Genomic DNA, 25342 nt, shown 5'->3' on the forward strand with positions numbered 1-25342 from the left:
CTGCCTCAGAGAACAATGAGCTCTCCCTCCTCTCCATGCCTAACATAGTCTGGACGTGTCATCTGGAACATGGGTACCTGAGAATCCACAACAGCCATTGGGCCTGTGGTAATAATAGTCCCTTTCTGGACCCTGCACAGATGTAGTGCCCCAAAATTTGGTTTCCTCAGGGTCTTGGAATGCAGAGAAAGAGAATGGCTGAAATGCAGGTGAAGCAAGGACATCTAAGAAGGAAAATGCTAGAACTACCTTCTAATCTATGCTGAGTTAGACTGCATAGTTATGGTGTTCACCTCAAGATGCTGAGCTATGTCCCAAGCACCCCCATACTTCAGGACACTTGCTGCCAACCCCACATGAAAACTAAAGGTGATTTTTTTGAATGCCAGTAGGGCTACAAATTGGCCCTGCAGTCACAGTTATTCTGTGTTAACTCCTTTCTCCTGCCCAGAATTGCATCTGTCTGCCTCATGCTCCACCCCCTGCTAACCACCACAGCTTGGGGAATGGGCAGACCCCACTAACCTCAGCTACCTTCTTAAAAACACTTCCTTCTCGGCAGAGCTCATATCTATGCAGACATCACTCACCCTGGACCACAGTTGTTGGTGCCATTCTGTCTAGAGAATCCTGCCAGGCTCAGCAGCATGTCTGCCAGGACCCTCACCACTCTTGCCAGGATCTACTCTTTGGGGCTGCTCCTCTCCATTCTCCCAGGTATATGTCCCATCCACACTGCTTCTCTCCTCTTCCTTACCCTCTTTGTGGGTCTGAGGCTCTAATCAGCTTCTGGATACCTCTATCCTTATGTCCTCTCCATTATCTCTTCATTGATCATAGGGGCCTTGAAATGTAGCTTCTCCTAGTTGCTTGGCCTCTTCTCCCTGGCAACTTGAGTTGGGACTGGGATCTCTAATTAACAGCCAGATGTCTCTGCCATGGCCCCTAAACTCGCCTTCCTGCAAAGGCTTTGTATAGGTCTTAATCTCCTTGTTATGTCCTCTACAGGTTCCTGGGCCCAGGTGCGGCTAGTGGAGACAGGAGGCAAGGTGACACAAGAGGGCCAGTCTATTACCCTGACCTGCAGGGCCTCTGGCTTTAACTTCAAGGAGTATGCCATGTCTTGGCACTGGAGCCGAACTGCAAGCCACAGGGAGCTTGTGGCCAGCATCAGTGCGCAAACTGGCAATAAAAAAGAGTACAGCTCCAGAATTCAGGGCAGGGCTTCCATCAACAGGGACAATGGGGCCCAAACTGTCTCCCTGACCTTGCACCGGTTACGAAAGGAGGATTCAGGCAAATACTACTGTGCCAGACTCACTCACTCTGCTAAGGCCCAGACAGAGGTCTGGACATAAACCTGGGATTAGAGCCCCAGATGCTGCTACTCCCAGATGCTGTGTTGTGTTGTGTTGTATTGTGCTGTGCTGTGCTGTGGTATGTCTGTGTGTGATTGTGTGTGTGTGTGTGTGTGTGTGTGTGTGTGTGTGTGTGGTATAGAGAAGAGAAGAAATAGATTATATGGGTGTAGCAAAGTAAGATGCACGACTTTTCTCCCAGACTTCACTGTTCATCCACACTCTTATGATTCGAGTCATTGCTGTAGTCTTAGCTCATGGCCCCATCCACCCTTCCTCAGGGTGTCAGATAGCCACACTTTCTGGGGCCAGGACTCCAGTAAGGATTCCTGTGAAAACAATCAATGACTGGGAACAGGTAGAATTCAGACTGAAGTTCTGCTGTTACAGCATCTCCTCTGTGTCATGTACCTGGTCCTGGATTGGTTCAATTGTGGGGACAAGTTAGAAGAGACAAGCCCAGACTCCATTCTGGGGGACCCTCACAGCCTGAGGAGGCAGAAGAACTAACCATCTCTGCCCCTGGGTAGCTCAAATTTTAGCTTGAAAGAACCCAGTAAGGATTGATTGGTTCCTGTGCTCAGAAACCTTTCCTACACTATTCCTTGTGAGGTAGGAGGTACAAATATAAAGTATATGTCCGTTTAACAGATAAGGTAACTGGTTCACATGAGGGAAAATGTCTACCTGGAGTTACTAAGAGGATTCCTTAAACCTTCTGCTTGCAGGCCTTCTGTCTCTTCCTCTATATCTGGGGTCTCTTAGACCAGCTCTACATAATGCATTGATCCTTTGCTGGTCTGTAAGATCTCATAAATTCTCCTTTTCAAGTTCTTTCAACCTCTAATTTGGATCTGGTAATGGGAAAGGCTCGGAAGGCTATAAGGGATGCAGACTTCTTTAAACATGTGTTATAATCTTGTCACCATCAAGTCCTTTTGGACCCTCTGTGCTTCAGACATTGGACAGTTCTGCAGTCCCGCATACTGTTTAAGACTCAGATAAAGGGACATATGCATAGCAAGAAGGAGCACAAGGAGAGAAGCCAAGGGACACTTGACCACTGTAGATGTGCTTCTTCAGGGCAATGAGGTCCCACAAGGCTCTTCTGTACACCTTCTATCCCTCTGCCAAGGACTGTCCCATTCTGCACATGCCATATGATTAGGGCCAACCATTAAATAGCATCAATGAAGACTGCTTCTTCCAGTCTTCCTGTTAGCTTCAGGAAGCAGTGATGTGGAAGAGAGTTTGTCTATTGGTACCAAATATTGCCTTTTTGACCCCACAGCCCAGATCTATTGTCTTCCTTGCTGTACTACCTACAATCTATGGACCAAGAATTTCAAAGAAGTCCCTTGGGATGGTGGGAGGGAAGAGGAAAGGACATTACATCTGATCCTTGAAGGATGGAAAGGGATAAAGAGAGATTAAATGGGAATTGAGACAAAAACAGAGGAAAGTCACCAAAACAACTCCCCCAAGGTCTAGATTATTCACTTTACTCACTGCTCACAAATCTGCAGCAGCAGCTATAGGATAAGTACTAAGCTCCACAGGTCAGCATTGAAAAGTCCTCTAGATTTTCCCTCTCTTGCCTTCTTACTCATAGTTCTCCTCTCCAAACTCTCAGATCCAGTCCAATGGGATACTTCACTATCCCCCAAACCGATTTGTGGATGTTCTCATAGCTCTTCTCCTACTTAAGATGCCTTCCAAACTGCTGTATCCCTCCACCCATTTACCATCGAATCTTCAAGACTCAACTTGTCTCATTTACTCTGGCAGGTCTGTACTGACCACTTCAGCCTAAGCTGGCTGTTCCTGTCTCTAAACTCATAGTCATCTTTTCAGCGGCGCTCTCCTCTCTATATTCTATACTACTTCCTTATACCTATTTCATTCTGAAGAAGAAATTATCTAGTGTAAGCTGACCATAGAACTCTGGGATTGAAATTTGTCGTCTCATGATGACCAGAGACTCAGCAACAGCATGGAGGGGAACAACGAGGACCTTGTATAAAGGGATATTATTTAGCATTCCATTCCCACATTCTCTGTATTTCCAAGATCTTCACCTTAGTCTAGGTTAACATGATTAACCTGGATTATTGTAATATAATCCTGTCTGGTTTCCCTGCCTCAGATTTCTTTCATGCCAATCCATCCAACACATAGCATGACTTTTCCCTCATCTGATCCCCTTCCTCTGTCTTCATGCCCTCTTAAGGCCCTCATCTGTATCTACCTTGTATTTTGGTTTTATTTAGTCTTATTTTAGTCTCTCTCTTATTCCCTCAAATGAGATCCTGGAGGGCAGGAAACAAATCTCATTCATGTTTGCATTTTTCCCAGTTCCTAACACCTGGGGTTCTGCAAATAATAACATAGTCAATGTTTGTAGCACTGAAAAAAATGAATTTAGAATTAGGATAAGATCATACTGTAGATGGCTTTGAATGTTAGACTAAGGAGTTTGGGTTTTATCTTATAGGCAATATGATGTCATTGAAAGGTTCTGAGTAGTGAAATGATGTGGTCACAGCTTTCTTGGCTTCCTTCAAGGCTAAGAACAGATACCACCTCCCATGGGAAGATTCATTTCGGGATCTCTCTCACTGTCAGTGTTCTGTCCTTTCTCAAATCAGTTTTTAAAGTATGTTTATTCAATATTTTATTTCCTCACAATTATAAGTAAAAATTTTTGATATTTGCTTTTTAAAATATTGATTTCTAAATTCTTTCCTTCCTTCCCTTCTCCCCCCCATTTAGAAGATGAGCAATTTAGTATAGGTTATATTTGCAGTCATGACAAACATTGCCATATCAGTCATGTTGTGAAAGAAAACACAGCTTAAAAAAACCAAGAAAAATCAACAAAGTAAAAAAGTATACTTCATTCTGCATTCAGACTTGACCAGTTGTTCCTCTGGAGATGGATAACATTTTTAATCATATGTCCTTTATAATTGTCTTGGATCATTGTGTTGCTGAGAATAAATAAGTTATCCACAGTTGATCATTCTACAATATTGCTGTTATTGTGTACAAGGTTCTCCTGGTTCTGCTCATTTCACTTTGCATCAGTTCATTTAATTTTTGGCTTTTCTGGGAACATTCTGGTCATCCTTTCCTATAGTACAATGGTATTCTGGCACAATTATAGACCACAGCTTTTTCAAACATTCTCCAATTGATGGGCAACCCCTCAATTTCCAATACTTTGCTACCACAGAAAGGTGTTATACATATTTTTCTACATATGTGTTCTTTTTCTTTTTAAAAAATCTCTTTGGCATACAGACCTAGTAGTGGTATTGCTAGGTAAAAGGATATTCATGGATTTTATAGCCTAGTGGGCATAGCTCTAAATTGTTTTCCAGAATGATTGAATCAGTTTACAATTCCACCAATTCATTAGTGTCTCACTTTTTCCACATCCTCTTCAACATTTATAATTTTCCTTTTCTGTCATATTAGCCAATCTGATAGGTGTGGGAGCGGTATCTCAGAGTTGTTTCAATTTGCATTTCTCTAATCAAGAGTGATTTAGAGAATTTTGTCCTAGGACTATAGATCACTTTGATTACTTCATCTGAAAGTTTCCTGTTGGTATCCTTTGATCATTTATATGTTGGCGATTCCTCTTGTTTTTGTAAATTTGACTCTTCTGTATGCATTTGAGAAGGGAGACTTTCATCTCCCTTCTCAAATTAATTTTGATTCACTCATTTGCATACCTGTTTTATCTTATTTCAGTTCAATAAGCAAGCGTTTTTTGAATATCTTCTATGTTCAAGATACAGTAAGTAGTCACAAAAGCAAAAATGAAAAACAGATTCTGTCCGCAAGAAGCTTCCATGCTATAGGAGAATACAACTTTTATACATAAAAGTCATTTTAAGATAACCAAAGGAAGAAGAGAGCATTAACCATGAGGGGGATCAGGAAAAGCTTCCCCATAGGACATGAACTGATCTTTGAAAGAAGGTAAGGTTTGTATGAGGTAGAGGTGAGGATGAAGAACATTGCAGGCATAGTGAAGAGTTCAGTTAAGGCCATCATTGTGAGAAATAAAACACTGAAATCAGAGATCAGCAAATAGGTCATTTTAGTTAGAATGAAGAATGCATGAAGGAGAATAAGGTGAGACAAGTCTAGAAAGGTAGAATAGAGCAATATAGTGGAGAGATTTAAATGCCAATGTGAGAAATTGGTATTTTATTTTAAAGCCAATGGGGAGAGTTGGATGTGGTGGTATACACTTACACTCCCTGCTACTGGAAGGACTCAGGCTGATGGATGAATTGAGCCCAGTTCTGGAATTAAATTATTAATTACACCGTGTCAAGCTGATAAGATGTCATTACCTTAAGTCTGGCATCAATATGGTGAGCCCTTGAAGTGGAGGCAGTGCCAGGCTACCTGGCCCAGTCAGAAATGGAACTGGTCAAGGCTTCCCTGTCAATTAGTTGTGGACTCAGACCTGTGACTAGCCATTGAACTTCCAGTCTGGGTAAGAGAGGGAGACCCAGTTTCAAGAAATAAAAGTAAAGGTCAAAGAGAGTCACTGAAGCTACTTGAGTTGGTCAGAAAATTGGTCAGCCCTGTCCTTTAGGAAGATTAGTTTGGCTGCTGGGTGGAACACAGATTGAAGAGGAGAAATCAGAAGCAGATAAACAAATTAAGAAGCTATGGCAACAGTTCAGGTAATAAGGTCTGAGCTGGGACAATGGTAGTCTGCTTGCATGCAGAGAAAGAGACAGAGGAGAGATGTTGTAGGGGTAGAATCAATAAGACATGGTCATTGATTACATATGAGGGATGAGGGAAAAGGAAAGGTCAGGGATGATTGAGGCAGTTATGGAGCAAAGGAGATAGAGTAATGCACTTGGAGACAAGAAGACCTAAGTTCAAATTCTGAATTTATTAAACACATATTAGCTGTGTGACCCTAGGCAAGTCACTTAATAAAGATAGCACCTGTCTCCAAAGATTGCTTTTCTCTATTTATTTTTTATTCAGTATTTCATTCTTTTGCCAGTTACATTTACAATTTTAAGAAACCTAATTATTTGATTAATTAATTTTTAGTTTTCACCATTCACTTTCATAAGATTTGAGTTTAAATTTTCTGCCCTTCTTCTCCTCACCTCTCCCCATGACGGCATAAAATCTGATATGGGCTCTACACAAGCATTCATAATAAACATATTTTCACATTATTCGTATTATAAAGAAGTATTGAAACCAATGGGAAGGAACTACAAGAAAGAAGAAACAAACAAACAAACAAAGGGGTTTGGAAAATACTGTGCTTCGATCTGTATTCAGACTCCACAGTTCTTTTTCTCGGTGTGGATAGCATTTTCCATCAGGAGTCTTTTCAAGTTGTCTTAGATCCTTGCATTGTTGAGAAGAGCTAAGTCTACAAAAGTTAGTCATTATACAAAGTTGCTATTACTGTGTATAATGTTCTCCTGATTATGCTCACTTCACTCAGCATCACTCCATCTGTATTTTTTCAAGTTTTTCTGAAGTCTATCTGCTCATTTTTTCTTATGGAACAATAATATTTCATTATATTTATATACCACAACTTATTCAGCCTTGCCCAACTGATAGGCATCCCCTCGATTTCCAAATTCTTGGTTACCACCAAAAGAGCTGCTATAATATTTTTGTACGTGTGAATCCTTTTCTCATTTTTATAATCTCTTTGAGATATAAGCTAGAAGTGGTATTGCTGGGTCAAAGAGTATACACATTTTTATAGCCCTTTGGGCATAGTTCCTAATTGTTCTCCAGAATGGTTGGATCAGTTCACAACTTCACCAGCAATACATTAGTGCTCTGATTTTCCCACATCTTTTCCAACACATCATTTTCCTGTTTTGTCATGTTGACCAATCTGATAGGTATGATGTGGTACCTCATACTTGTTTTGATTTGCATTTCTCTAATCAATAGTGGTTGAGAGCATTTTTTCTATGACTATAGATAACTTTAATTTCTTCATTTGAAAACTGCCTGTTCATATCCTTTACTCATTTTATCAATTGGGGAATGGCTATACAAACAATTTTTAACATTAATTTTTTAAAACTTTCAGTTTTAAATTCTCTCCCCTACCACTTTATCTCCCTCTCTCATTGAGAAGGCAAACAATTCTATTCAGCTCTGGTCTTTTCATCAAGAATACTTGAAAGTCCTCTACTTCATTGAATGTCTGTTCCCCCTGCAGAAGGATTATGCTTAATTTTGCTGGGTATGTGATTCTTGGTTGTAATTTGATCATTTGTCCACCAGAATTTCATATTTCAATCTTTCTTATCCTTTGGTGTAGAAGCTGTTAAATCTTGTGTATTCTGATTGTGGCTCCATGATATCTGAATTGTTTCTTTCTGGATGCTTGTAATATTTTCTCCCTGATGTGAGAGCTCTGGCATTTGGCTATAATCTTTCTGGGAGTTTTCATTTTGGGATCTCTTTCAGGAAGTGATCAGTGCATTCTTCCTATTTCTGTTCCACTATAGTTATGGAACATTAAGGCAGTTCTCCTTGATAATTTCTTGAAAGTTATTTGAATAATTTTAAAATTAAATCTCCTGGATCTATTTCCAGGTCAGTTGCTTTTTCCAATGGTATATTTCACATTGTCTTATCTTTTATTCTTTTTGTTTTGTTTTATTATTTCTTGACTTCTCATAAACTCATTAGCATTCTTTTGCTGAAATCTAACTTTCAAGGAATTATTTTATTCATTGGACTTTTTCAACTCCTTTTCCATTGGGCCAGTTGTACTTATTAAGGCATTCTTCTCCTGTTGGCTTTTTAGACTTCTTTTACCATTTAGCCTAATCTGTTTTTTAAGGTGGTATTTTCTTCAGTACTTTTTGTGTCTCCTCTGCTAAGCCATTTACTCTTTTTTCATGATTTTCTTGCATCACTCTCATTTATGTTCTCAATTTTCCCTTTACCTCTCTTAATTTAAAAAATCCCTTTAAAGCTCTTCCACCACCTGAAACCATGTCGTATTTTTACTGGAGGTTTTAAATATAGGAGCTTTTACTTTGTTACCTTCTTCTGGGTGTTTTGATATTCATTGTCACCATGACAACTTCCCATGGTCAGAATTTTTTTTGTTGTTGTTTGCTCATTTTTCTAGCTTATTACTTGATTTTATGTTTTTGTTAATGTAGAGCTCTTCCAGGGTGGTGGGCACACTGTCCCAAGTTTCAGGTATTTTGTGTAGCTGTTTTCAGATACTTATAGGGACTTATAAGTTTTCAGTTCTTCCAAAGTGATATGATCTAAGGAGAAGTGTTTGCTGCTCTCTTGAATTGTATACTGATTCGGACGCATCCAAAAACACTCTTTTCTGCCCTGAAACTGTGAGAAGAGTCCCTGTTCCACTGTGGCCACAAATTCTGGTGTGCTAGTGATCCTTCTTGCCCTGGGACTGCCACCCTTGACCCAGATCTGAGTATGAGAAAAGCGAGAGTCTTGCCCACAGTTCCAGCAAAGAGACCCCTGTAAATCTGCTGACCAGATGTTTGACTCCCTGTGTTGTCTGTGGGTTGAGAGCTCTGGAAGTAGCCACTGTTGTTGCTGATTCAGTGGCTCCTTAGACCTGTTCCTGATTGCTGGCTTGACCTGCGTTGCACTATGCTCCACTCTCACCCATTCTGATGTTCCTTTCCTGCTGACCTTCTAAGTTGTCTTTGGAGTCTGTTGGCTTAGACATCTGGAAACTTCTATTGCCGCCAGTGATTCAGTCATCTTGAGGCCTGTTCCTTGTTTGTAAGGGTGTGGTTTGCACTGGAATGACCTGCATTGGACTGAACTGCTCTCTCACTCTGGTGCAGTGACATTTTCTGCTGATCTTCTAAGTTGTCTTAGGCTGGAAAATTGTGTCAATCCATCTTTTTGTGCATTCTGCTGTTCTAGAATTTGTTTAGAGATGTTATTAAAAGGTATTTGGAGAGATTTGAGGGAGAGTTCAGGTGAGTCCCTGCCTTTACTCCAGTATCTTGGTTCCACCTTTCCCCAAGGGCTATTTTGAGTATCAACTAAGAAAACATTTGTGAAATGCTTTGCAAGACCTAACATTGAGGCTAGCTACTATTATTACTATTATCTCTGTTGGGTTTCCTGCATCTTCTATTAATGTACTAACATAGTACTGTTAAAAGAAGACTGCATTAGCATCCAGGGGATGTTGTAGACTAGGTCATGTCAACAAGTAATTGAGCATTGACTATGTGCTAAGTACTATGAAAAACACTGGAGATACAAAGAAAGCAAAAACAGACCCTACCTTCAAGGAGTTCTCATTCTAATGGGGAAGGCAAGTATATAATACAACATGTCTCTATCTACTCGTTGAAAATGGGAAATAAACTCAGAAGAAAGGCACTAGCTGCTAAGGGTGGAGTAGTGTGATTTGGTGAAGGAAAAGGCATCTTGAAGAAGGTGATGTGACTCAGTCTAGCCTGGTAGTTTAGGTGAAAGATTAGAAAGAAATGAGAACCATTCATAGAACATCTTGCAGTTACCAAAAGGTTTGTTTCACCAGAGCATGGGAAATATATTCTGTAAGGATGTAGCACTGATTCAGTTGGGACCAACTCAGCCATGCTAATGTGACAGTTAGGTTTGAGGGAGATGCTCCTGACATCTTATGACTAGGTTTTTGTACCTTGGAAGTCATATTAGTGGTTTGAACCTTAGTTCCTAGGACCATTTTAAATCTTGGGGATGATTTCAGCACCTTTTATGGAAAAGTTTGCCTCATCTGTATGTGGTAGAGCCTTAGAAAAAAAAAAAACTAGCCCAGCCCACATGGCAGGGTTCCTCATAGATATTTCTTCTGCCAAAAGGGATCTGACTTCAGATCTCACACTTGCTTCTTGTGTGACCAAGGCAAGTCATTTCCCCTCTCTGGGTCTCGGTTTCCTCATCAGTATGTGCAGGGTATATGGCCCATGTAAAATGTTTATGTCTAAAAGGGTTGTCTAAATATTGCTCATGGGGATAGATATCTCTGGAGTCTCACTCACCTTACTCCAGGGAAACTGATTCCTGACTGAAAGGGAATAGGAGAAGGGGTAAGAAGGCTTTCTATTCAGTTCTTCTCTAAGAGGGGGTCACTAGACCAAGATTATACTTATCTCACCTTGACTCCCCAGATCATTCTGATCTAAAAGTCAATATTTTTAGGTTAAAGACAGATAAAGCAGGTAGCTCCCCTGGTCACTGTTCCTTGAAGGGCCCACAGCTTACACCTTACACAGCAGAGTTGACTCTTTACTATCAAATACTAGTTAAACAAAAGACCGTCACCAGGTCACCAGTTGTGAATATTTATCCGAGTACACAGCAAATAGAAATTTAAATTTTACATAGTAGCACATACCTAGAAATATAAATGAATGAGTTCTTCACATGAGAACGAGAGGAAAGGATATAATATTACCCTCAGTGAAATTCCCTAAAGTCTCTAGTGAGGTAAGCTAGAAATGAAGGGCATGTAGATGATTTAGTCTCTCTTTGTCTCCCAGAAAAAGATTCTGTCTTTTTTGGCTCCTTGGAATCAGTCTTAAGAGTCTGGAGCTGCTTATGTATGTATCCCTATTAAAGTAGGGAAGGAAAATCTCTCTCCTTTCCAAAGCTCTCCTGCCAGTGCTACCACACATACAGGAACTCAGTGTTGACTCATTCTTTCTATCAATTAGGATATTCTTATGCAAAATATTCCAGTTTTGAAACCCAGATTACAAATATGGTAAGGGATTTGGACTAGATGGCTTCTAAGGACCCTTCTAGTTGTAATTGTATGATTTAATCTTATCTCTGATTTCTACAAAGCTCTACGTGTTTTCTTTAAGTTCCTCTTGCAAGTTGGAACTACTCCCTGGGTTTGTGTTCAGGTATATATCACTGTGTGACTACAGTTGGAAAACACAACAATGCGACCTCTAGAGCATGTGGTTCAAAAACCTACAAGTTGGAGGGGAGTGCAGCGGGAGACTGGCAATTCTACCTCATTCACTAACACACTTCTATCATGCTTGTACCATCATAGGTCCATAGGAGGGAGCTCCTTGACCTTGGGATCATCCTCTGCCTTTAGAGGGACTAGGAAACAGAGGAAGCACTGTTAGAGACCAAAAAACCTGAGTCCCAAGGTTAGCCCAGGGTGAGATACTAGTTTTTTTCCTTCCTTGTCTCTGATCAGTTCTTTGGAAAAAAGAATTTCTGATTCTAGCTACATGAGAAGGAAAAACTTCATGTATTTGAAAGATGAACACATGGAAGATAAACTAGATGTGTGTGCCTTTTCCTGAGAAAGCAGAATTAGGGATAAATAAATGGGCAGAAGTAAAAGAGGCAGATTTTAGTCTGATATGAAACCTAGAAAAACTCTTAGCCCTCCAAGCTGCCTCAAAGTGCTATGAACTGCCCCATGGTGTGATGGTCTTTGCCTCAGTGGAGGTCTTCCAGCAGAAGCTGGAAAACCATTATATTTCAGCTTTTTCAAGCAGGACTCCTGTTTGGGCATGAATTAGACTAGATGGCTTGTGATACTCCTTCAAACTTGGAGATTCTATGGATAAAGAAGTCAGCCATTACTGGGACTAACACATGTGGGACATGAGTGACACAAGAAAGGATGTCTCTGGATGACTGCAATATCCCTGGATTCCTGGTCTTTAGTGGCTATTGTATACATTACAAAATCCCAATGACCCGACCAGAAATGCCATTGAAAAATGAAATGGCAACAGTTGCTTGGGTATTTGGTCATTGTCAGTATCATGCCACCAGCCCTTCACTCGGTGACCAAGAACATTGGCTTACCTACATCTAGCTGTTTACCTAGATTAGTCAGGGAGCCAGCATGTTCCTGGAGCAGAGGTCCTGGAGTGCTAGCAGCTTTTGAGAAAAACAGCTTAGACATGATTAAACAGCTTCATGCTTTCCTGCCACTTCCCCTCCTCTTGTTTTTGATTTTAGAGAACTCTCCACAGGACTTCCATCCTATCTGTCTTTTCTTTTCTCAAAATTGAATACTTGAATAGATCAAATGATAAGAGGCAGTTGGTTGGTATACCAGTTAGAATTCCAGTCTTGAAGTCAGGAAGTCTCGATTTTAAATTCTAGTTCAGGTACTTACTAGCTGAGTAACCTCAGGAAATTCACTTAATTTTTCTCAGTCTTGGTTTCCTCATCTGTAAAATGGGAATGAAAATAGCACCTCTTTCACAGAATTCTAAAGATCAAATAAGATGATGTATACAACATGCTTTGTAACCCTTAAAGAACTATATGAATGTGAACCATATTTATGATTATTATTTGTGATCTCGTTTGTGATGGTGGACTGCAATTCTTCCATATATCTCCAGCTTCTGTGATTTTTTCCATGTTACTCCACATATCCTTGATAAAAGACGTACCTAACATACTGGAAAATGTGGGGTTGGAGGGTGGGAGCTGAAAGAAACATCAAAGATGACTGAAGCTTATGACCCTGGATGACTGGGAGGGATAGTGGTGCCATCGGTATTATTCACTTCACTTTACTTCACATCAAGAAACACTGAAGTGCTTATTTTGTTCAAGATGTAGGGATAAAAAAATGAAAAATGTCAAGAATCTTATATTTTAGGCAAGGAAGTCTCATATTTCATTACTAGTGATGCTATTTAAGGATATATATTTTGAAAAAATGCTATATTTTTACTAAAGGAACCTAGAACATTCATGAACTCAGTTAGCCATACCTGTGGCTGATTCCAGGAATCACTTCCATAGCCTTGATTCCTGAAAGCTATACTGAAACAACCTACCTCCACTTGGTGGCAGTGTATTCCAGTGGCAAGTTTATTTCTTTTCAGTGGGGTAGAACATTAGAGCACCAAGAGGGGAAGGAAAGAACCTTTAGATATATTGGGCTCAGTATGACAGCATGGACTACTGAAGGGGATGGTGTGTGAGGGTGGGGAGTGGAATGGGATATTAGATGAGCAAGGAGTTTGGTCCACTCCTGTTCACGGTGTTTATGTCTGTTCCTGATCTAGGTGTCCAAGGTAGGTTATAATAGTCACCTGATTCCTTGAAGGGACACATTTTTCATTCCCTGGGCCTGGCTCCTACTCTAGACCTACCAGGTGGTTTCCATAGCATCAGATTTGACTGCAGCTATCAGTAAACTCAGTGGAAAGTTGGGAGCTCAAAATTTCTCCAGTAACCTGCATAAGAGAGAGCCAGCCAAAAGATTGCTACAATATCAAGTTCCCATTGGTTTAATAACAGCTGATAGTTATATAATGCTAAACACTATACTAAGCACTTCACAATTTTTAGATTATTTGATTGTCACAACAGCCATGGGAGATAGATATTATTATCTCCATTTTAGAGATTGGGAAACTGAGGCAAACAGATTAAGTGATTCACCCAGGGTTGTGACCTAGCTAGTAAGTGTCTGATGCAGGATTTGAACTCAAATCTTCCTGATACCAGGCTTGGCATTCTATCCATCTAGTTGCCATGGTTGCACACCTTGGAATCCATGTCCTCAGATCTATGACTATCAGCCTTATAGAAAGGTCTTCATGGAGCTCTATTTCAAATCTTTTGGATTACCAGAGGATGGCTAAGGATTCAATACTGTATCGTTTTCTGTCTAATCAAATTGAAAGATAATGGCCAGTGTTAGCCAATGTGTCTTGAACAACTAAAGAATGAATCACTGAGCTCCTTACCACTCAGGGAGTTCAAGCTGAGGATGAATGACTGACACACTGAGAATGTTACAATTTGAGAGCTGGGAAAGGCCCTGGTAGACATTTGGTCCACCCATAGAAATCCCTACCATAATATACTCAACAACCATCCATGCAATCTCTGCTTGTACTCCTCCAAGGAAGGGGAACCCATCACCTTTTTAGGCATCTCATTATTCTGGCCTAGGTGACTTGACTGAAGCCCTACTATTTCCTTCCACCCATTCTGCCAAACCTAAGGAACAAGCTGGGCACCCCTATGACCCTGTCCTTTGCCTAGTAACAACACCCCTTGGTTATTGTAAGTATTATTAGCTGTCATCCATTACCACCATTATGGCTTGCAAGTTCCCACAACCTGTTACTCTCTCTCTCCCTCAATCATTTTATTACCAGACAAATGAGGCAAGCTACAACTATTCTGCATCTCCTGTTTTCTCTTTGCCATATTCTGCAGCTCTTAGTAAGTAGGGTCTCCAAGCATGTTCAGGCATGTGTTGGACTGTTGTTCATCCTTTGTGTTGAAGGGGATCAATGACATCACAGGATCATGTCTTTTTTTTTTTTTCAATTTTTTTTATTTATTTAACTTTTAACATTCATTTTCACAAAATTTTGGGTTCCAAATTTTCTCCCCTTTTGTCCCCTCCCCCAACCCCAAAACACCGAGAGTTCTAATTGCCCCCGTCTGCCAATCTAACCTCCCTCCCTCCCCACCCCTTCCCTTTGGAAGGGAAGCAATTCAATATAGGCCAAATCTGTGTATTTTTGCAAATGACTTCCATAATAGTAGTATTGTGTAAGAACTAATTATATTTCCCTCCATCCTATCCTGTCCCCCATTACTTCTGTTCTCTCTTTTGATCCTGTCCCTCCCCATGAGTGTTGACCTCAAATTGCTCCCTCCTCCCCATGCTCTCCCTTCCATCATCCCCCCCACCCTGCTTATCCCCTTGTCCCCCACTTTCCTGTATTGTAAGATAGGTTTTCATACCAAAATGAGTGTGCATTTTATTCCTTCCTTTAGTGGAATGTGATGAGAGTAAACTTCATGTTTTCTCTCACCTCCCCTCTTTATCTCTCCACTAATAAATCTTTTGCTTGCCTCTTTTATGAGAGATAATTTGCCCCATTCCATTTCTCCCTTTTTCCTCCCAATATATTTCTCTCTCGCTGCTTGATTTCATTTTTTAAAGATATGATCCCATCCTCTTCAATTCACTCTGTGCACTCTGTCTCTATGTGTGTGTGCGTGTGCATGTGCATGTGTGTGTATAATCCCACCCAGTACCCAGATACTGAATAGTTTCAAGAGTTACAAATATTGTCTTTCCATGTAGGAATGTAAACAGTTCAACTTTAGTAAAGTCCCTTATGACTTCTCTTTGCTGTTTACCTTTTCATGCTTCTCTTCATTCTTGTGTTTGAAAGTCAAATTTTCTTTTCAGCTCTGGTCTTTTCATCAAGAATGCTTGAAAGTCCTCTATTTCATTGAAAGACCAATTTTTCCCCTGAAGTATTATACTCAGTTTTGCTGGGTAGGTGATTCTTGGTTTTAGTCCTAGTTCCTTTGACTTCTGGAATATCCTATTCCACGCCCTTCAATCCCTTAATGTGGAAGCTGCTAGATCTTGTGTTATCCTGACTGTATTTCCATGATACTTGAATTGTTTTTTTCTAGCTGCTTGCAATATTTTCTCCTTGACCAGGGAGCTCTGGAATTTGGCCACAATGTTCCTAGGAGTTTCTCTTTTTGGATCTCTTTCAGGCGGTGTTCTGTGGATTCCTTGAATACTTATTTTGCCCTCTGGTTCTAAAATCTCAGGGCAGTTTTCCTTGATAATTTCATGAAAGATGATGTCTAGGCTCTTTTTTTGATCATGGCTTTAAGGTAGTCCCATAATTTTTAAATTGTCTCTCCTGGATCTATTCTCCAGGTCAGTTGTTTTTCCAATGAGATATTTCACATCATCTTCCATTTTTTCATTCTTTTGGTTTTGTTTTGTGATTTCTTGGTTTCTCATAAAGTCATTAGCGTCCATCTGTTCCATTCTAATTTTGAAAGAACTATTTTCTTCAGTGAGCTTTTGAATCTCCTTTTCCATTTGGCTAATTCTGCTTTTGAAAGCATTCTTCTCATTGGCTGTTTGAACCTCTTTTGCCAATTGAGTTAGCCTATTTTCAAGGTGTTATTTTCTTCAGCATTTTTTTTGGGTCTCCTTTAGCAGGGTGTTTACTTGTTTTTCATGCTTTGCTTGCATGTCACTCAATTCTCTTCCCAGTTTTTCCTTCACCTCTCTAACTTGATTTTCAAAATCCTTTTTGAGCTCTTCCCTGGCCTGAGCCCATTGGGTGGGCTGGGATACAGAAGCCTTGACTTCTGTGTTTTTCCCTGATGGTAAGCATTGTTCTTCCTCATCAGAAAGGAAGGGAGGCAATGCCTGTTCACCAAGAAAGTAACCTTCTATAGTCTTATTTTTTTTTCCTTTTCTAGGCATTTTCCCAGCCAGTGACTTGACATCTGAGTGTCCTCTCCACTCCCCCCTTGCCTCCAGATCTGCCCAGCCAGCACTTGGGGTCTGAGATTCAAATGCTGCTTCCCAGCCTCAGGGCTTTGGGCGGGGGCAGGGCTGCTGTTCAGTGTGAGATTAAGTTCAGGTGCTCAGGTCAGGGCAGGGCCGCCTCACAGGCTAAGTTCCCTCAAGGGGTTTATGCAGAGACCTTCAACAATGGATCCAGGGTCCTGCCTGCTTGGGGAGCCCCGGTCTGCTCCCGCCTCTGCTGCTGTCTCCCTAGGGGGCCTGAGTTATGGGGGCACCCCACTCCCCTCTCGAACTGCCAAAGAGACCCTCTCACCAACCCTTGTCACCTGTGGGTGGAGGGACCCGCGCAACTGCTGGAGATTCCGTCCCTGAAGCCTGCTTGGATCTGCTCCTTTCAGTGCTGTGCCGCCGAGGCAGAGTTGGACTCTGCTCCGGGTCTGGGGTGGGAGGGACCTTTTGCGAGAGGTTTTCAGGCTCTCTGGAGAAGAAATCTCATCTGCTCCATTCTGTGGCTTCTGCTGCTCCAGAATTTGCCGGTGGTTCTTTTTTTTTTTTACAGGTATTTTATGGGCAGTGGGTTCGGAGGTAGCGTATGTGTGTCTTTCTACTCCTCCATCTTGGCTCCACCCCAGGATCATGTCTTGACTTGTGTGTGAATTGGATTCTCTCTCTCTTCCAGAATCATCAAAGTCCAATGGCAAAAGAAAATACAAGTTGACTGGCAATGGTCTGGGATTCAGGAGATTACCATAGGAATCTTTAATGTCTAACCCAGCTCTAAGTGCTCCATAATGCCTGCTCATCCACCTTCATGATCTGTTGGCACAAATTATTCTTTCTACCCATTCCACCAGAAGAATTTTTCGCATGCTTGAAGTATTTATCCTACTAACTCACTGACTGGTTTGAGGCCTGTCAGTTTCCCTCAACCTGACAACCCATTTTATGAGAAGATTTTACCAGAATATAGCTGCTGCAAATGCAACAGCTTCTTGGAGCATCAGATGAGAGTTGGGTGAAAAATTGACACCAAAGGTGGATCAGCAGCCCTGAGAATAGCTAGATGCAGAGGTAACTAATAATCTTGGCACCAGATTAAAACTTGCCCTCAAATCAACAGTGGTGGAGAGAAATCTTGGACATCAGCTTCACAAAGAGTGACATTTTTGGAGATGCTCCAACTTGTCAGGGTGGGGGAAGCTGGCACCCAGTGAAGGACTCATATGGTCTGGATTCAGGGGAAAGGGAGACAAACCATCTAGAATCTTCCCAAATTAATTAATTTTTATTGCTAACTCATCTTTATACTGTTGAAGGAGTGAAAATATTCTTTATCTGACACTAGCTGTATGACCTTAGGCAACTAAGATCTGCCCCTCAGTTTCTTCATCTGTAAAATAAAGGATTTTGAATTCGATGGCTTCTGAGCCCATCCAGCCATAGCTCTATGAATCTAAGATCCTGCTAAAATGTAATTGTAACATTTTAAAATTGACTAATTTTATAAAATATTCTTTTTAAAGTTCTATATCCTGAAAACTTCCTTGCCTTGGGGTCACCAAATCCCCAATTAAATCTCGGGCTAGATGGACCATGAGTTCTCTTCAAGCATTGAGAATCTGAGGCTTTAAAAATTTCCAGATATTTTGTGGAGTTGTGTATCTAGAACATGGAATCCCTGGAGAAGTGTACCATAATACAAAGTTAGATAGGTGAAGTAGTTTGAACTTTATCCTCTGAGTAATGGGGACACACTGAAATACTGAAATTCTTTGAGCAGGGGGGAAATGTGGTCCAAGTTGGGTTTTAACATCATTCTGATATCCTCCATGCACATGGAGGATAAAAGAGCAGAGGTGGGGCAGCTTAGGGAGAGCTTAGGGTTTATTCAGTTTATTGAATTTCTTTTGTTTTTGGACAACATTAACAGTAGGAAAGTTTTTTCTTGTATTGAGACTAAATTGGATTCTTTACAGCTTCAGGGGGAAGCAGTCAATCCAGTACATTTCAGTTTCCATTGAGAAATGGAGGAATTTGAACTATCTTTAGATACCTGAAATTGAAGAGAGATTGAGCTCATTCCAATTGGCCTTACAGGATAAACTAGGAGCAGTGTGTATATGGATCAAATGAAAGTGACTGAATGAAAAAGCATCAATTAATTAAGTTTCTCTTATGTGCAAAGCACTGAACAAAGCCTTGAGGATACAAGGAGAAAGGTAAGGCAGTTCCCTATTCTCAAGTGGCTCACATTCTAATGGGGGAGGAATCACATATGGAAGGCTTCAGCTGCAAGTCAGATGGAAAGGTCTTATGGTCCTTAAGGTGCAGTGGTAAAGTAGATAGTTGTGCCTATTCTTTAATGTCATTTCCACTGATAAAGTTCGACCAGTTTCTATTGTTTAACCATCTGACAGTACCAACGACTTTGGTGGTAAGAACTTTTTTTCCCCTTTGTCTCAAGAGGTTGTGGTTGCAGCCTCTGCAGGAGTGGTTTCCAGGCTGTATTCTCTCAGGGGCTGTTTCACAGTTTGATGGCTATGGACTAGAGACTGGTCATGTTGATATTTCTAACACTTTGAGTTTCAGGATCCTGGGTTGTGCCCACTTGGAGATAGTGGTCAAGGTGGTGATGGTGGTTGTACTTACTTGGCACATGCTGCCTTTGTTCCTCCCTCAGAGTACTCTGCTGCTTCATCCAGGCTGATTTGCCTTCCCTGTGAGTGACAGTTGGTGGCAGTTGATTGAGATGTCTGGTCTCTCCTCCAAAGGAAGTGTGTGGTGTGTATGTGTGTGTGTGTGTGTGTGTGTGTGTGTGTGTGTGTGTGTATGAAGGGGCAGATTTTGAGTAATAATTCCTAATGATCAGTCATCCCACAATAGATCATAGGACTGTAGATTTAGAGATGGAAGGGATCTTAAAGATGAAATGCTTAAATTCCCTACTACTTGGATCAGGGAAGTTAAATGACTTCCCAAGGTCATCCAGGTGAGAAATCTCCCAGTTGGGATTTTAAGTCTTTGCAAAGAAAGAGATCCTTGTCCCTTAAGGAGTCCAATGAAAGGTGGTAGATAACCCTACTCTAGGGAAGCTTGCTCATATGGGCATTGGGGGATAGACTCTGGTCTCTGATGTTTTTTTTAGCTTATGTGTTGGGGAAGAGGGACATTGAAATCATACTTTCATGGGTGAAATGTGGGGAAGTGTCAGATGCTTAAGGACTAAAGCAGTTTTTGGGATCAGACATGCTGTGTTATAGGAGGGTCTTCAGTCATCATGACTGGACTCTCCTGAGCCTCTTTCAGTGTCTTTAGTACTGGAGCCTCACAGTCATTTTCTGGGAACTGATAAAATCATCAACAGAAAATGCAACAGCTTCTTGGAGGGTCTAATGTCTGAGACACACACCTGCAGGTCCCAATCTTACACTGTGGTTACCAGAGCTCCTTAGGGTTCTCATCCTTAGGGCATGAGAGAGGTGCTTTGGAGTAAGCCATGAATCACTGTGCTACTCAGCGGGAGTACACAGTGATCTGTTCTCAGATGGCTTTATTAAAAAACTGTTAACCTCTGCAGTCTGTGAGAGCCTGTGCTCTCATTATCAGAATCTATTTGTTCTCCCTAAGCAATCAGCATCACAGATGCTCAGGGTCACCTAGTCCATGTTGTACCTGAGAAGGAATTCCCCTGCAATCTACCAAACAAGTGGCCACCCAGTCCTTGCTGAAGTGAGCCCACTCTTTCCAGAGATGGCCCATTGTATCCTTGGATAGCTCCAATTGTTTGGAAGTATTTCCTTCCACCAAATCTAATGTTGTTCCTTTGCACTGTCCCCAATCTCCCCATTCTTGGTTTTGTCCTTTGGGGTTGAGACAAACCAGGGCATTTTCCCCTTCGATGTGACAACCCTATACATACTAGAAGACAGCTACCAGATGTGTCCTCTGGCTTTTCTTCTCCAGGCTAAACATTGTCAGTTCTTGCATCATACCTTCACATACCATGACAAAAATCAAGATGATAGGTGATGGTCCAGGATTCAGTGGTTGACCCTGACCTTTTGAGACTAAGGTCTTTCCCAGGTCTGAATTTGTCTGGGACAACAACCGCTCTATGATTTTGGTCTAGGCAAGAATTGGGACAAAATATGGTCTAGTTTGCCATCAGAGAAGAATCAGTTTGGAAGGAGAAGACCCTTAGAGTTTCTAGTCATACCAGAAGGCAATTACCATTTACAGTCTCTCAGAGCCATCAAAACCCAAGAATGTGCAAGAGAAGTCTGGGCTATAATTAGACATTCAATGAAAGCCAGAGTGATTTGGGTTTAAAAGCTTAGTCAAGTGACTCCATTGTCATCTTGATGGACTTTTGTAGAGTCTGTTTATTTAGAGCTATATTTCAAGAAATCATAAATTAAAACTGCCAAGATAAAGAATTAATTGCCCCAGTTTTTTTAAAATGATGAAATAAATAAATAGATAGGAAATTTAAAAAATGTAGCCCTGAACTACAAGATAGCTTACCAAGTGTAAATGACCAAAAATTGTATTCCTTTGTACAGAGCATCCACATGTAAGGGTATGATTTCTTATGTGGACAGAAGGACCATGTGGTGAAAGAAGAAGAAGGGGAAGGAGGAGGAAGAAGAGGAGGATGAGGAGACTATTGCAGCAATGCCCAACTTGAATTGTGTTGACCCAGAACGCAGCTGTTGAAATTGATCTTTTTAGATTAAGGTTTAAGCTAAGACTTGGAAAGAGGGAGACCTGAGTTCAAATCTGACCTCATATACTTACTAGCAGTATGTCCCTGGGCAAATCACTTCATCTCTGTTTTGCTTAGTTCCCCAACTGTAAAACTGGATTAATAATAGCACTTACTTCCCAGAGTTGTCTTGAGGACCAAATGATACAGTCATTGTAATTCACTGGGCACGGTGTCTGGCACATAGCAAGCACTACATAAATGTTAACTGCTATCACCATCACCAATGTCATCACTGAAGGGGTGGTTGGACCCCAGCCCTAGGACCATGTCTTTCCCCAGCCCAAAGACTCTATCTCTAGCAATAACCCTTGAGTGGGCCTCAGTGAGGCAAACTATCTCTCCCTGTTACAAGAACGAGCTGACCCTGTAGAATTTCCCTTGAATGAACAGAATTACCTTGTATCAGCAGAACTATCATGTACTGATTCCCACAGTTACCATATAAAATATAGAGGTCAAGCTATAGATGTCAACTCCTGAAGCTATCATGTTACAGACATAGCAGACCAAAAACACACCACTTAGGAAACTCTCTCTCTCTCTCTCTCTCTCTCTCTCTCTCTCTCTCTCTCTCTCTCTCTCTCTCTCTCTCTCTCTCTCTCTCTCTCTCTCTCTCTCTTTCTCTCTCTCTCCTCTCTCTCTCTCTCTCTCTCACACACACACACACACACACACACACACACACACACACACCTGCTGGTGGATTTCCAGTAGTGTATGACACTTTTGTCCAAAGTACAGAGACTTTTATGTTCCTTTATGCCCTGTACTACCTTTTAGGAAACTTGGCACACCATTCACTGAACTTTTTCTATATAAACTTTAGCATTATTTAGCATTCCACTAAGTTGGAAGTTCGCTATAGAGCTCTGCCCATTTTATTAGTGTTATAATAAGCTTTCATCACTTGGCTAGAAGACTGCTTGAGTCCTTGAACTCTTTCCAGATGACTGCACCCTGTACCTTAATAGTTTTGAGGTCCCTATACCCTTAAACCTCATCAGTTATCATCAACATCACCACCACCACCACCACCACCACCACCACCACCACCACCAGTCTTTCCACACTGTTACTTTCCCAATCTTGGCTACTATAGCTCTTTTAGTTCAGCCTAAGATTGCCCTAACTTTCTTAGGTGCAATATTGAACTTAGGAGTCCCCTAGATCTTTTATTTTTCCCTTGGGGAATTTTTCTTTAGCCACATTTCTATCGTTTTATACCTGTAAAGTTGGAACTCAAGTATAAGAGTACATTTATCCCATTTGAATTCCGCTGTACTAGATTTTGTTTGATGATATGGTTTGTCTTATCTAGATTTTTTTGAATCCTGACTCATCCAGAATATTACTTATCTTTCCCAGTTCTACCATCATCAAATGAGATAAGCACATTAACTATTCCTTTATATAAACCACTGAATAGAGTGTGTTATGAATCACCATGGTGAGTTTCCCTCCACAAACTCCTTCAAACAGATCCAGAAAATTCAGGCTGAATCCTGATGAGGAAATCCAGAAAAATTCACACTAAGTTATTTCTTCAGCCTAGCTTTGGATAGAGAGACAGATGGAGGTCTGTTCACACTGGGGGAGGTTGTCAGGCCAGGATCATAGGACATAGAACCAAGGAAGTGACTGTCCACAAGTGTGAGAGGAGGTCCCAGACCCATGCTTAAGAACTGCAATTGGGACAGGTGTGAAGTGGCAGCTTTATTGTTTACTACCTAATTTGAGGTGACAGACTGAAAAAAGGACCCTCACAGAAGAGTGGAAATTCCTAGTAGGGAGGCTCTGGGCAGTCTATGGATAAAGGAGAAAACTCAAAAGTCTACAGCAGTAGCAGGAGTATTATGGCACAGAACAGAATCTCATTTCTGGTGCCTACTCTAACCTGGAAAGAAATACCCATGGCACAACCTCCAGAACAAAGTGGAGTCTACTATCCTGCAGTTCTGAAGTAATAGTTTTCTAGCTGACTGATAGAGATTGTCTAGCATCATTCTACTCTTACACAGGCCCAAACTTAGATTGGAGACTTGCAGAGCTCAGACCTCAGTGTCCCTTGGTCCCCCTTTTAAAAGTCAGTTTTGTTTTTGACTAATGCCTCCCTTAATATACCCTCCCTCTTATCTCCCCCTTTGTGTTAATCTCTTTCAGACTTTGCTCTGGATGATATCCTTTTGGGAATGCTGAAGATTTGTAGTTTCCATTCTGTTCCTAAGATCCTGGAATAAAACAATACTCAATACCCCAAGAAAATAGCTACAGGACCAATCCAGATCTTCACTTCAGAAGTTCTTTCCAGAACTTCTGATTCAAAGTCAAAAAGTAGGCTGGAAAGATGGGCAAACAGAGAAAGAACCCTATTTTCAGGAGCTATTATGGTGCAAGAGATGCTTGAGACATAAACACAGAAGAGAAAGACTCTAAAACATCTGTAAGCAATGACTCAGAAGACAGCACAATATGGGTACAAATTCAATGAGAATTAGAATTCCTGGAAGACATGAAACAAGTATTTTTTTAAAGGCTAAAATATTTTTGTAAATATATAAATTGCTTGAGAGTGTATGATGAAAAAATAAGTGAGAACTATGGAATAAAACTGGAAAGGCAATTAACAGTTTGACACAAGAGGTACAAAACTTTGCTCAAGCAACAACAGATTCCCTGAAAAATTTGAATAGATCACATATAAACCAATGAATTCATTCATGTCACAAGAAAAAATGTTAAATCAAGCCAAAGATTGAAAAAATAGAAAAAAGTAATGTGCCTCAAAGGAAAAACAGCTCAAGTACAAAACAGGTCAATGAGAAAAAAATTAAAAATCACTGGACTATCTCAACACCATGACCAAAAAGAACCTAGACATCATTCATATTTCAAGAAATCTTAAAATTATCCAGAACTCTTAAAATGAGGAGACAAAGTGGAAATAAAAAGTATCTATCAGTAACCTTCTCAAAGAAATCACAAAATGAAAACTCTGAGCAACATCATAGCCAAAATCCAGAGTTTTCAAATCAAAGGAAAAATATTGCAAGAAGCAAGAAAGACTGAATTCAAATACCAAAGAAATACAGTCAGGATTACACATGGTTTAGCAACCTTCAGAAAGGAGTGGAGAGCCAACAATATGATAGTCCAGAAGGCAAAGGGTATTGAATTAGGGAGGTGGTGCCAAGATGGCAGAGTAACAGCACAGGTGTTCTAAAGCACTGCCCCCACTCCAGCCAAATAGCTGTAAAAATGCTTCTAAACAAATTCGGGAGCTGTAAAACCCACAGAATGATAGAGTGAAGCAAATCTCCAGCCCAAGAGAGCCTGGAAGGTGGCTGGGAAGTGTCTATTGTGCCACACTGGGAGCAGAGCACGGTCCACTGTGGGATGTGAGTGCACAGAGGGGTCCTGGGGAGGCTTTGGGGGGACAGAATCTCTCATACCTATGGTGGATGCCAGACTTCATGACCCCAAAATGCTGAGGATAAATTGGAAAGTCAGTGGGAGAATCCTGTGGGACCAGTGCAGGAGAGTGGAGTGATCTGGCCCCAGCCTCAGGGTAGCTGATGGTTAAGGGGACAGAGGAACCTGCAGCATCCAGAGCAGCAGCAGTGACAGCTGCAGCCACTGCTTCTGGAGCTCTTGGTGCATAGATTGTGGGGGCATCAAACAACTGACAGTACATCCCCCACACCTGGAAGCACAGAATTATCCTGACAAAGAGCTCAAAAGTCAAGTAAATAGCTGGGGAAATGAGTAAAAACCAGAAAAAGAATCAGACTATATAATCTTACTTTGATGAAAAGTAAGACCAAAGCACGCAAACAGAAGAAAAGAAAGTCAAAACTCCTCCATCCAAAGTTTCCAAGGAAA

General features: G+C 41.0%; 1 protein-coding gene across 1 annotated transcript in view; it reads left to right on the forward strand.

Annotated features, from left to right (window-relative positions):
* The first annotated feature begins 377 nt into the window (after positions 1–377).
* The window catches only part of LOC140500196 (immunoglobulin gamma-1 heavy chain-like), a 55476-nt gene continuing 30511 nt past the window's right edge, over positions 378–25342 (forward strand). Inside the window, exons 1-2 of the mRNA XM_072602545.1 lie at positions 378–717; positions 1009–1314. Of these exons, the coding sequence (XP_072458646.1) occupies positions 648–717; positions 1009–1314 (376 nt within the window). The 5' untranslated portion in view covers positions 378–647. The remainder of the gene's footprint in view (positions 718–1008; positions 1315–25342) is intronic.

This window comes from Notamacropus eugenii, chromosome 4, assembly GCF_028372415.1.
Source record: "Notamacropus eugenii isolate mMacEug1 chromosome 4, mMacEug1.pri_v2, whole genome shotgun sequence".
Taxonomy (NCBI): domain Eukaryota; kingdom Metazoa; phylum Chordata; class Mammalia; order Diprotodontia; family Macropodidae; genus Notamacropus; species Notamacropus eugenii.